General features: G+C 56.2%; 2 protein-coding genes across 2 annotated transcripts in view; both read left to right on the top strand.

Annotated features, from left to right (window-relative positions):
* LOC101233471 (uncharacterized) overlaps nt 1–12,041 on the top strand; it is a 509,180-nt gene that overhangs the window by 99,571 nt on the left and 397,568 nt on the right. The window lies entirely within an intron of this gene.
* On the top strand, nt 2,119–3,051 carry LOC140681575 (olfactory receptor 14C36-like). Its single transcript, XM_072921508.1, has one exon. The coding sequence runs from the start codon at nt 2,119–2,121 to the stop codon at nt 3,049–3,051; it is 933 nt and encodes a 310-aa protein (XP_072777609.1).

The following is a 12,041-nucleotide window of genomic DNA, read 5'->3' as shown; positions in this document are numbered from 1 at the left end:
TGTCTCCTCCCAGCCCTTGGTGGCACAGACCCTGCTGTGCCCCAGGGCACCAAGACTTGGCTTCTCTTTGTCCCCACCTGTCATCAGTGCCTCCAGTTCTCTGCTCTGCCTGGGGACTGGGGATACTTTCTCATTCGTGTCCCTCAGTGGAACCCATTAAAAGTCCAAGAAACTTTGGAGTTGGATTGTGACTTGGAGTTCTGGAGAGGTTTCTTCAGCTCCCTCTCAGGGCCTGATGTTCAGGGCCTGAGCACAAAGCCCCAGAGGGTCATTAAAGTCCTTGTGCTGCGTCTGTGCTGCTGAGCTGGGCTGGGCTCCTGGCACAGAGGGTGATCCTGGTAACCAAGCAGAGCTTCAAAAGCACATTTCTCTTGCTGAGCAGCTCTTCTCCCAGCCCAGCAGGGCTGGGGCACTGCCTGCAGCCAGCCCGGGCACAGCACAGAGGCACAGAGAGCTTCAATCAGTCAGGGCTGGGAAGGGGCTGAGAAGTGCCTGGGGCAGAATCACTGCCAGCCCTTGGCACAGGAACCTCTGGCTGCAGGACAATGCAGCTGCAGCTCCTGGAGAGATCTCCTAAAGCTGGAACATCCCAATGCCCACAGACCCTGTGAGTACAATTCTGAGTATTTCTGGTGCAGGGCAGGTGAAATGCTCATGAAGCTCTGACATGGTGATGGGTTCTGATCAGTCACAGAGTATTTCCAAGACAACTATTTTCATAAAAATGAGGAAATTTCCTAAGACTTTGTATTCAGTTTCCTACTACTGGAGAGTGGCAGGGATGGGGGGACAAATATTACAGGTGTTTTGAATATTGACCAGCACGTGAGATATCTGAATTGTTATTTTAGGAATCAATAGGGTCACAGCAGATGCCTAATGTGCTTGCAGCTCCTCTGCCATAGGACAGCAGCAGCATCACCATTGCTGGAGCCATCAGGCTCAGTCTGAGCTGTCCTTTCTCCAAGCTGCAAACAGAACCTGCCCCAGCCAGTGCCCTGCAAACAGACAGGGTTCTGTCAGGCCAAGGAGAGTGCACAGAAATTTGGGGTCTGGGAGTGCTGGCACAGAGAGATCAGACACAGGGAAACACCTGCAGGAGGAAAATCTCCAGGAAGCAGAGAGAAGATCAGGGAAGGAGAGAAAACAAAACCCAGAAATGCTGTGGCAGGGAGAGTTTAGAGATGCCCAGAGGATCCCCTCCAGTGCAGCCCCTCCCTCTGCACAAGCCCCCTCCCTCCTGTCCCCCAGCCAAGCCTCTGCCCTCAGGGCCGGGGCTCCAAGGCGTGCAGCCCCTCCTGTGCAGGCAGAGCTGCAGCAGAGCCGTGGGGCCGCTCTGCAGCCCCGGGCCCGGTTCCCTCTGCAGAGCACAGGGCTGGGAGCAGCTGCCCGGCACTGGGGGCTCTGGCAGGGGGCACAGCTGGCTCAGGGTGACACAGCTGTCCCCAGTGCCCGGCTCTGGGTAATGCTGGCAGTGCAGCCAGGGAAGGAGCTGCATCTCCCTTCATCCAGTGCCATCAGAAAGACACTTGGAAGTCTCCCTGAGATTTCAGTCAGAGCTGGGAGGTTCAATGTCAGGTGCAAACCTGTCCTAGAGCATATCTGAGTTATAAGATTGATGGGGAAATGCAGACGTGTTCTGACACTGAAAATGCTGCTGGGTTGGTGAAATGAGCAATGTGAGTCCTTGGCTTCAAATGTGGAGCTGGGCTGTGGTGGACCCATCTGCTCACAGCAGTACCTGGTGAGCTTAACAGAGAACTTGGGAGTGTGAACATCCTCCACTTGGGATAAGTGAAAGCCCAGAGAAACTCCAAACAGAATGAGGTAACAGACCTTCTTCCCCCAATCTCTGCTCATAATTTTGCATCAGACAACCCACTCTGTTCTACCACAGGGCAGCAGAAATGCTGAGCATTTCTGATATCCAGGAACACCATCAGAGATAAGGGGGAGCTTATAAAGAAGACCCCAAACATCCAAAACACTAAAGACAATGTCCACGTGTGTCACAGAGGAGGGTTTATGGGAAATGTCTTTGATTTTCGTTACAGGTATCTCCTCTATCTCTTCACTGTCCTTTCTCCATGACCAGGTGCCCATGCGCAGCCACAGCAAATGTCCAACAGCAGCTCCATCAGCCACTTCCTCCTGCTGGCACTGGCAGACACGCGGCAGCTGCAGCTCCTGCACTTCTGCCTCTTCCTGGGCATCTCCCTGGCTGCCCTCCTGGGCAACGGCCTCATCATCAGCGCCGTAGCCTGCGGCCACCACCTGCACACGCCCATGTTCTTCTTCCTGCTCAACCTGGCCCTCAGCGACCTGGGCTCCATCTGCACCACTGTCCCCAAAGCCATGCACAATTCCCTCTGGGACACCAGGAACATCTCCTACACAGGATGTGCGGCACAGCTTTTTCTGGTTTTCTTCTTTCTTGGATCAGAGTATTTCCTCCTGACCATCATGTGCTACGACCGCTACGTGTCCATCTGCAAACCCCTGCACTACGGGACCCTCCTGGGCAGCAGAGCTTGTGCCCACATGGCAGCAGCTGCCTGGGCCAGTGCCTTTCTCAATGCTCTGCTGCACACAGCCAATACATTTTCCCTGCCCCTGTGCCATGGCAATAGCCTGGGACAGTTCTTCTGTGAAATCCCCCAGATCCTCAAACTCTCCTGCTCCAAATCCTATCTCAGGGAACTTGGGCTCATTGCTGTTAGTGCCTGTTTCGGACTTGGCTGTTTTGTGTTCATTGTTTTCTCCTATGTGCAGATCTTCAGGGCTGTGCTGAGGATCCCCTCTGAGCAGGGACGGCACAAAGCCTTTTCCACCTGCCTCCCTCACCTGGCCGTGGTCTCCTTGTACCTCAGCACTATTATATTTGCTCATCTGAAGCCTCCCTCGATGTCCTCCCCATCCCTGGATCTGGCCCTGTCAGTTCTGTACTCGGTGGTGCCTCCAGCCCTGAACCCCCTCATCTACAGCCTGAGGAACCAGGAGCTCAAGGCTGCAGTGAGGAGAATGATGACTGGATGGTTTTGGAAACATTAAACTGCTGTCCAATTTCTGTAAATCATTTGTAATAAACGTCATCTTTGATACTTCTTTTTTGTTTCATTTTGGAGGTTCTTTTTCTTTGTAATACACATTTAATATTGTCCTCAAAAAATGTCATTGCTTGTGCCATTTCACTCCACCTTCCCTGTGGCTACAGACTGTGTCAATGAGGGGCTGCACTCTCAGTGGCTTTAAAGGAAATAAAGGATGTCCCAGCAGAGTTTTCTGCAGAGATGGCCTTTTGTTGCCTTCTCTGGAGCTGCAGCAGCAATGTCTGTATGCAGAGCTGGGGCAGATCAGTGCTGGCACAGCAGCTGTGCCCAGGAGCAGCAGCACTTGGTGCTGCCAGTGCTGCTCCCGTGGCCCTGCCCCGCTGCCCTGGTGGCCCTGGTGTTGCTGCAGGGCCTGAGTGCTCTCGGGCCGGGCACAGTCCTGGGGGTGGCAGTGCCGGGGCTGCAGCAGGGACAGGCCATGGGCACTGCTGGGGCAGCGCTGCCGCCTCAGGCCAGGGCCTGGGGGCTCCAGGCTCCTTGCCCAGGCTCTCTCAAGAACACGGCCAGGCCAATGCTCAGCACAGAAAACCCCCATGAGCAGCCCCAGGCTGGCCGTGGGCAGGCTGGGGGCAAACAGCACGGCTGGTGCTCTGCAAGGGCCCTGGGGGAGACGGGAAGGAGCAGCAGAGCAGGGGCTGATCCATCCCCAGTGCGCTGCACAGCCCAGGGCAGCGTCCCAGAGCGTCCTCATGGAGCTGCCAACAACATCCCCCCTCTGCAGCCCTGGCCTCTCCCCCAGCTCACAGAGGTGCCGCATCCTTGCAGGCACAGACACGGCAGCACTGGCTCAGCAGCCCCTGTTTGCATTGCACACAGCAGGCGGGAGCACCCCCATACTGGTGCTGTGGGGACATGGACCTGAGGGAGCACAAATGCCATCAGCCCCTGGGGCCAGGAAGGGCTGGGGGACGCCAGGGAAACCACTCAGCTTTGTCCTGGCCTCTGCAGTCAGCCAGAAAGTTTGTTCCCATCACCTGGGAGTTTCCTGTCCCACTGCAGACGCTGCTGCTCAGAGCCAGCGCTGCCTGGCAGCCACCCCCAAACTGAGCATTTCCTCGGCTTCACATTTGCTTTCTTTACTCTTCCCTGGTCCAGATTTCTTTTTCTTGCCCACCCCTGTTTTCTCCCCTGCACACAGCCCATCCCTGTTGCCCTTTCCTCTCTGGCCCCACTCCCCATTGCAGTTCCTGACTTGGCACCATGGCAACGTCCCTTGGGGAGCAGGATCATCCCACAAGTGCTGCAGGAATTGTCTGCAGGCTCCTGCAGTGCCTGGCGCTGCTCCCTTGCCAGAGGCACCCAAGGCCAGGGGGCACATCTGGGCTGCTGTGTCTGGCTGTGGGGCTCCCTGTTCTGGGCAGTGAGGAGGAGCTGCAGAGGCTCTGCAGGACTGACAGGATGGGCTTTGGGGCTGTGAGGAGAAGCTGAGGGACCTGGGCTGCTGGAGCTTCTGAAGAGGAGGCCCAGGGCTCCTCCTGCAGCTGCTCCAAGGGTGGATTCAGAGAATCACAAAATCAGCAAGGTTGGAAAAGACCCTCGAGATCATCAAGTCCAACCTGTGCCCTGACACTGCCTTGTCTCCCCTGAGCCTCCTCTTCTCCTGGATAAACAACCCCAGCTCCCTCAGCTGCTCCTCACAGGAATTGTGCTCCACACACCTCACCAGCCGTGTTGCCCTTCTCTGGACACGCTCCACCCCTCCATGTCCTTCCTAAATTGGGGGGACCAGAACTGGACACAGCACTCGAGGTGCTGCCCAGTGCCCAGCACAGGGGAAGAATCACTGCCCTGCTCCTGCTGGCCACACCATTCCTGATCCAGGCCAGGAGCCATTGGCCTTCTTGGCCACCTGGGCACACTGCTGGCTCATGTCCAGCCAGCTGTCCATCAGTCCCTGCAGGTCCCTTTCTGCCTGGCTGCTGTCCAGCCACTCTGTCCCCAGCCTGGAGTGCTGCAGGGTTGTTGTGGCCAAAGTGCAGGACCCGGCACTTGGACTTGTTAAACCTCACCTTGTTGGGTTTGGGCCCTGGATCCAGCCTGTCCAGGGTCCTGTGCAGAGCCCTCCTACCCTCCAGCAGATCAACATTCCCAGCCAACTTGGTGTCACCATGGTTCCATGAGGCCCCAGAGTGTCCCAATGGTCTCCATGACTCCATGAGGCCTCCCAGTGTCACAATGTCCCTTTGGTTCCATGGGACCCCTTGGTGTCACAAAGTCCCTTGGATCCTTGGGCCCTGCAGTGTCACAATGTCACCGTGGTCCCCAAGGCCCTGCAGTGTCACAGTGGATCCTTGGTTCCATGAGGCCTGGCAGGGCAGCAATGCTCTCCTTGGTCCCACAGTGTCACAGTGGCCTCTTGGTCCCCAGGGACACTGTCAGTCTGTGGTGGTGGCGGGCACAACTTTCCCTGGGAGTGTTTTGTGCTAACGGGCAGAGCCACGGGAGCCCAGCACACACACACACACACGGAGCAGCTCGGCAGTGAGGACACGGGAGGGCCCAGGCATGGAGCTCCAACGAGGGTTTATCAGGGTCTGATGCTCCAGGGCTCTGGGGGTTAAAGACAAAGACAAAGGAGGGTTTAGGGTGTAAATACGGGAAAAGAGGGGCTGGAGGAGAGCGTCAGGGATCTCAGGGTTTAGGGGTGGTACACAGGGAAAGGGACTAATAGGGAATGGCAGGGTTGATAGGTGGGCACATAAACCAATGGGAAAATAGGGAAGGGAGAACTTGCTAGAACATGAATATATGAGGATAAAAGGGGTAGGAAAGGCCAATGGGCCAAAGGACAGAACTGGGACAAATTAACACAGTGCTGCAGAGCTCCATGGGGGAAGCTTCTGTCCTCACCCTGAGCTGTGAGGAATGCCCAGAGCCTAAGGTGCATTTCTCCAGGGGATCACTTTTGCCCTCTCCCCAGTAAGCTCACAGGCCTCCACAAACACACACTGGAGATGTCTGGGGCCATTCATCATTTCTCTGCTCTCAGCACTGAGGAAATGGACTCTGGCACAGCTCTGAGCTCAGGCCTGTGGCAGCCACCCCTGGCCATGAGGCTCCATGGAGCTGCTCTCAGGAAATCCCCCAAGAACTGGGGAGTGCCCCAAAACTGCCTCAGGAATGTGAGATACCCCAGAATCTCTTCATTAATGGAGACTATTAAAAAACTCACCCAGTAATGGGCTCCCCCTATCTTAATCATCCCCAAAATTTGACTGCCTCATTCCAGACCCCAGACCACCTCCCTAATCCCTATCCCAACCCATCCCACCCCTCCTGGACATCAAGACCCCTTCCCAAGCTGTACTTCCCCCATTTCACACCTCCCAATCCCCATCCCACCCATCCCGCCCCACCCAATGCTCATCTCACCCTCCTGATTTGCATCCCACTTTGCCCAATCCCCTTCCAACCCAATTTCACCCTAAGAGGCAGTGGAATTGAGTAATTTTGGGGTTGGATTCAGTAGTTTTTAGTAGCACTGAGTGGATTTGAGCAGACAGATCAGTCCCTCTCATCTTTTGGAGTGCCAAGAAACAAAGACAACTAAAACAAATAGCCCGAACTCCCCCATACCTGTAGTAGATAAGGGACAGGCGAAGCGGAAGACCACGGGATGGGACAGAAAGATAGACCCCTCCCCCTCTCTCTTCCCCACGTTATCTATTAACCCCAGAAGCCCCAGGAGCATGTAGCCACACCTGCCCTGGTAAATTTCCACTCCTTACTAATCCCTGAGACCCCCCAACCCCCCTCTGACGTAGCAAAGACCCCTAAAACTATTTAAACCCATGAGATAGGATAATAAAGGCTTTTCGACCGTCTGCCATATTGGTATCTGCGTGTGTTGATTAGCCCGAGTGGCTTGGGTGAGACCAGGCCGCCGTGCTGCCACCTGAACCAGGTCCCTGGTTGTCCTTTATAAAGGCAACATACTGGTGCCGAAACCCGGGACAAAAGAAGAAAAAAAAAAGGAAAAATTCCCCCGGCGGACGGGATACACCTGGACGGGAGCAACGGCCGGAACGGTCAAACCGTATCTAGGCGAGAGGAGACGTCCCGGGACCCGCGAGCGTCATGGACAGCGTCGCATGGGTCGTGAGTGTGAAGCAATGGAGTATCGAGTTTAAGCTCAGGGACTTTTATCTTGCTATAGCAAGGCTGCCTGAGCTTGGAGCAACCGAATGCTCAGTGGATGCCATGCATCCGGGAATATGGGAACAGTGTACAGCCACACTGGCCGGGGAATCGAAATCCTCAGGCAGTGGAGAGAGCGTTACGGCACGGGGCAAGGTAGAAAAAACCCCGCGCAGAGCAATAGAAAAACAGGAGACACGGAGTGCAGCGCATACGTGTTTATTAGTTAGACCCGGGCTCGGGGGGGGGGGCGAAAGCGCAGACCGTCCCTGAGGAGGGTCCACCCGGGAGCGGAGACCCGGGGGGGCACAGCGCGGCACCCCCTTCCCCGGATCAGAGCCCGGCCCGGCCCCGCCGCGGAGCTGAGCCCAGCCCGGCACAGGGGAGCGCTGCCGCCGGAGCCGGGAGCGGCGCGCTCCGAGCAGCGCAGCCCTGTTCCCGCTGGGACCCGGACCCGGCCGCGGCTCCGCGCCGCTTCCCCGCCGGCGCGCCGAGCGGAGCGGCGCCAAACCCCGCCGCAGAAGCCCCCCGAGACACCCCCGCCGCGGAAAACCCCCAGGGGACCCCCGCCACAAAGAAACCCCGAGAGGCCGCGGCTTCCCGATCCGTCCCGCCGCCTCCGCCGCCGGTCAGTGATCCGTTGTCAGGGGCGCGGCGACGCGCGGAGCGCTTCTGGCGGGAGCTGGCAGGGGAAGCCAGAGTCGCGGAAGCCACGGCTCGGGAAGAATCCCTGGCAGCGTGGCCATGCTGCCGCCTTGAAAATGGCGCCAGGTGCCGTGGAGGGGGGCGGGGCGCGATAGTGTCGGCGCGAAAACTCGGACACCGCGCGATTTCAGGGGCGCGCGTGCGCGGGAGAAAGAGGCGGAGAGTGGCAGAAGGCAGAGAGCCAATCAGCGGCCGCGCCTGAAGCTGCCACCATATAAGGGAGAAACCACCCCCCGCGAGGGGCGCGGCGAGCCGGGGGGGCGGGAGCGGCCCCACCCCCGCGGGGAGGAGCGAGCTCGGGGCCGGACAATACGGCGCGGAGCCCCGGAAGTACGCTGGCATTTGACTTCCGGCGCGGAGCCTGGCGACAGCTCTGCAGGCTCCTCCGAGCCGGCGGGGGCCAGCCGGGACCCCAAAACAAAAGAAACGGAACTAGCACAGTTTAAAACAAAACCAAATAGAGTTCTAAGCCGCACCGAAAAACAGTCACAATACCCCTTGGAGCTGCGGGAGAAAAGGGCGTCTCACCAAGGAATGCAGGTCCCAGCCCCCGGAGACAGGAGGCGGGGGGGGGGGGGGGCGCGCGGGCGAACCCAGCCTCCTCCCACCGCAAATAACAGCGCCTGTGCCGCAGAGTCTGCAGGGAATGCCCCGATACGGGACCCCTGGGTAACCCTAGCCATGAAAGTGGGGAGAAAGCCCCCGGGGGTGTGGGGGACGTGCTGCCTCTGTGGCAGTCGGGACCCCCACGTGGTGAGACTATGAGAGCCACTGCTGCACACCCACTGCTGCCAATCAAACCTGACCCTCAAAACAAAACTAATGAGAGGCTGTGAGTTCTATTTGCAGGACACGCTTGTGAACCATCCCCGTGACACATACACCCCTGCTCCAGAAGGAGATGACAGACCACCAAGCCACCAGACAAAACCTGAGCCTTCCACGGCGGTGAGACCCAAACGTGCACAGTGTCTTTATGCAATTTTGCTATTAGAGGCTTGTGGCCGGGGGGCAAGCTGGCCCAGGCCACCACCCTCACCAGCCATTTAAGTGAGTCATGTAACATCTTTCAAGTGACAAGGTGTTCAAAGAGACCACCACAGTAAATACCCCATCCTTCGTGTTCCACATAGCCAGCCTGTTTAGAAGCTACCTTACTAACCCTAAATGAAACCAAATCAAACCTGACTAACCCCTATTAGTTTTGCTATGATGTTAAACCCACTTTTCTGCGAAGGCATTGCTTTAAATACCCCCTTCAGTTACTCCACAGCCAGTACCCCCCACCAGTGCAGATAAGACACTCCCCGCAGAGAAATCACCCTGAGTCAAATCACAGGACAGGGCAGATGTTCTAGCAATGCAACCTTAGCAAAGCAAAAAAGCAACTTCTGCACTAAAGTTGTCAAGCCTAACAGAAAAACCAACAAGTGAATGACCCCATCTGCATCTAAGCTGTGAGTTTGCCAGTGATCCAGAGTGAATCGTTATATGTTCCTTGCCAAATTTAATAACTCTATCGATTTCTGTGCCCAAGTTCTGACTGTTCTAGAGTCCTATATCACTCAGACGAAGAGATATACCACCTTCTCAAAGAACCTAACAGACTCCACTAAAGAGAAATTGACCATCGCAATGCTGCTCAGCCTAAGAGCAGCTGACACAGCCACAGGTGTCTCAGCCATCGCAACCCAACAGCACGGACTCTCTCAGCTGCAAATGACCATCGACGAGGACCTGCAGAGGATCGAGAAATCCATCTCCTACCTAGAGAAATCAGTCTCTTCGCTTTCAGAAGTGGTCTTACAAAATAGGCGGGGTCTGGACCTTTTGTTCATGCAGCAGGGAGGACTGTGTGCAGCCTTGAAGGAGGAATGCTGCTTTTATGCAGATCATACGGGAGTCGTTAAAGACTCCATGGCAGAACTCCGAGACAGACTGGCTCAGAGAAAGAGAGACAGGGAAACCCAACAGAGCTGGTTTGAATCCTGGTTCAATCAATCACCTTGGCTCACCACTTTAATTTCCGCCCTGGTAGGTCCACTGGCAATACTGCTTTTAGCTATTACCATAGGACCATGCCTGCTGAACAAACTAGTCTCGTTTGTTCAGGCCCGTCTGGAAAGGGCAAACATTCTGTTCATAGGCCACCAACAAATGCTGTGAACCAAAAAACTGCAAACACAGTCAGTAGCTAAAGCCTTCAACACCTGCCTTGAAAAGTCTACCCAGATCTACCAAACCACCCTTTCCTTAACAAGTTGCAAGTTTGTACCTCACTCCAGTGCCCATATCTACGACTACCTCGTTTTGTATGTGATAAGGAGGGGGGAGATGTAGTAGATAAGGGACAGGCGAAGCGGAAGACCACGGGATGGGACGGAAAGATAGACCCCTCCCCCTCTCTCTTCCCCACGTTATCTATTAACCCCAGAAGCCCCAGGAGCATGTAGCCACACCTGCCCTGGTAAATTTCCACTCCTTACTAATCCCTGAGACCCCCCAACCCCCTCTGACGTAGCAAAGACCCCTAAAACTATTTAAACCCACGAGATAGGATAATAAAGGCTTTTCGACCGTCTGCCATATTGGTATCTGCGTGTGTTGATTAGCCCGAGTGGCTTGGGCGAGACCAGGCTGCCGTGCTGCCACTGAACCAGGTCCCTGGTTGTCCTTTATAAAGGCAACACATACCCTCACAGATATCTCTTGAAATCCAAGATTCCCCAAAACACAAGTAAGATGTGAGGCTTTAGATGCCTTTGATGCATTTGTTAATTTAAACCCCAATTTTCTGTGTTTTGAAGGGAGGAAGATAAAAGATAACTGGAGCAAAAATAAAAAGAACAGCAGCCACCTCCCTCTGTGTATCACAGGGCATGTGGGTCACCAGGGCTCTGACCAGGGTGGGTCCTCTGATGGGGATGGAGCTGGAGCAGCACATGAAGCTCTTCCTGCAGGCGGGGTTCTCGCAGGGCTTCCCTTACCGGTGCCTCCGCTGGTGCCGGGTAAAGAATGAGCGGTCTGAGAAGCTCTTCCTGCACCGGGGACACTCGTAGGGCCTCTCCCCAGTGTGGAACCTCTGGTGGACAATCAGGTCAGACCTGTGGCTGAAGCTGTTCCCACATTCCAAGCATTCATAAGGCCGTTCCCCAGTGTGGATCTTCTGGTGGCAGATCAGGTTGAAATTCTTCCTGAAGCTCTTCCCACACTCCGAACACTCGTAGGGCCTCTCCCTGTCATGAGGCTGCTCCTGGACCACCAGCTCTGATCCCTGGCTGAAACTCTGCCCACCTTCCTGGCACAGGGTGGGTCTCTCCTCCTCAGATCCCCGTGATCTGCGTTTGCAGCCCCTCCTCCTGTGGGATCTCCGTGGCTTTTCCTCCCCGTTGGATTCCTCTGCCATGGAGCCACTCAAAACAGCCTCTTCCATGAGGTTCTGCTGCAGGGATTTGTCCTCCCTGCTCTCCATCCTCAGCTCCTGCTCTGGGGGAGGAAGGACAAGGAGAGGATGGGATTTGCCTCCGTGCCACAGGGAAGGGCAAGGAGATCCCCCCAGTGCATCCCCGGCAGGAGGGCTCCGGCAGCGGGGCTGTCCTGCAGCCGGGGGCCGTGCTGGGCTGGGAGATGGAGCAGGAGAGAGGGGGAAAGGGGCACTGACTTCCTCCTCACCTGCCTGGGTGTCCTGGGCCATCTTCCTCACAGCCTCCTCCTCCATCCAGCCAAAGTTTGGGAGTGGGAAATCCTGGTGTGGGGAAAAACAAGGTGTGAACACCTTGGGTTGGGGATTCCTCCTGCCCAAATCCATTTCCAGAAGTCTCCAGGTGTCCATAAAAACCTCCAAAAATCACGAGTTAATAAAAAAAAAGCCACCAGGAGTGTCCCATTTCCAGTCTCATCCCTCTGGGGTTCTGGTGTCCCCCGTGTCAGGGATGCTGGGGATCCTCGAGGGTCCTGGGGATCCCCCTTCTCCAGGGTCCTGCTTAGGGATGCTGGGGGGGTTTTGCAGTACAAGGGTCCCCCTCTCCAGCCTCCCTCCAGTCCAGGCATTTGGGGGATTCAGAAAGCAGATTCAAGCAGCCTCTCCCC

The sequence above is a fragment of the Taeniopygia guttata genome, chromosome 37 (genome assembly GCF_048771995.1).
Source record: "Taeniopygia guttata chromosome 37, bTaeGut7.mat, whole genome shotgun sequence".
NCBI lineage: Eukaryota > Metazoa > Chordata > Aves > Passeriformes > Estrildidae > Taeniopygia > Taeniopygia guttata.
Note: the sequence above shows the minus strand (reverse complement) of the source record. Positions and strands in the feature narration are given on the sequence as shown.

Coding starts and splice junctions, on each gene's coding strand:
- LOC140681575 (XM_072921508.1), top strand. CDS start 2,119: ATGTCCAACAGCAGCTCCATCAGCCACTTCCTCCTGCTGGCACTGGCA.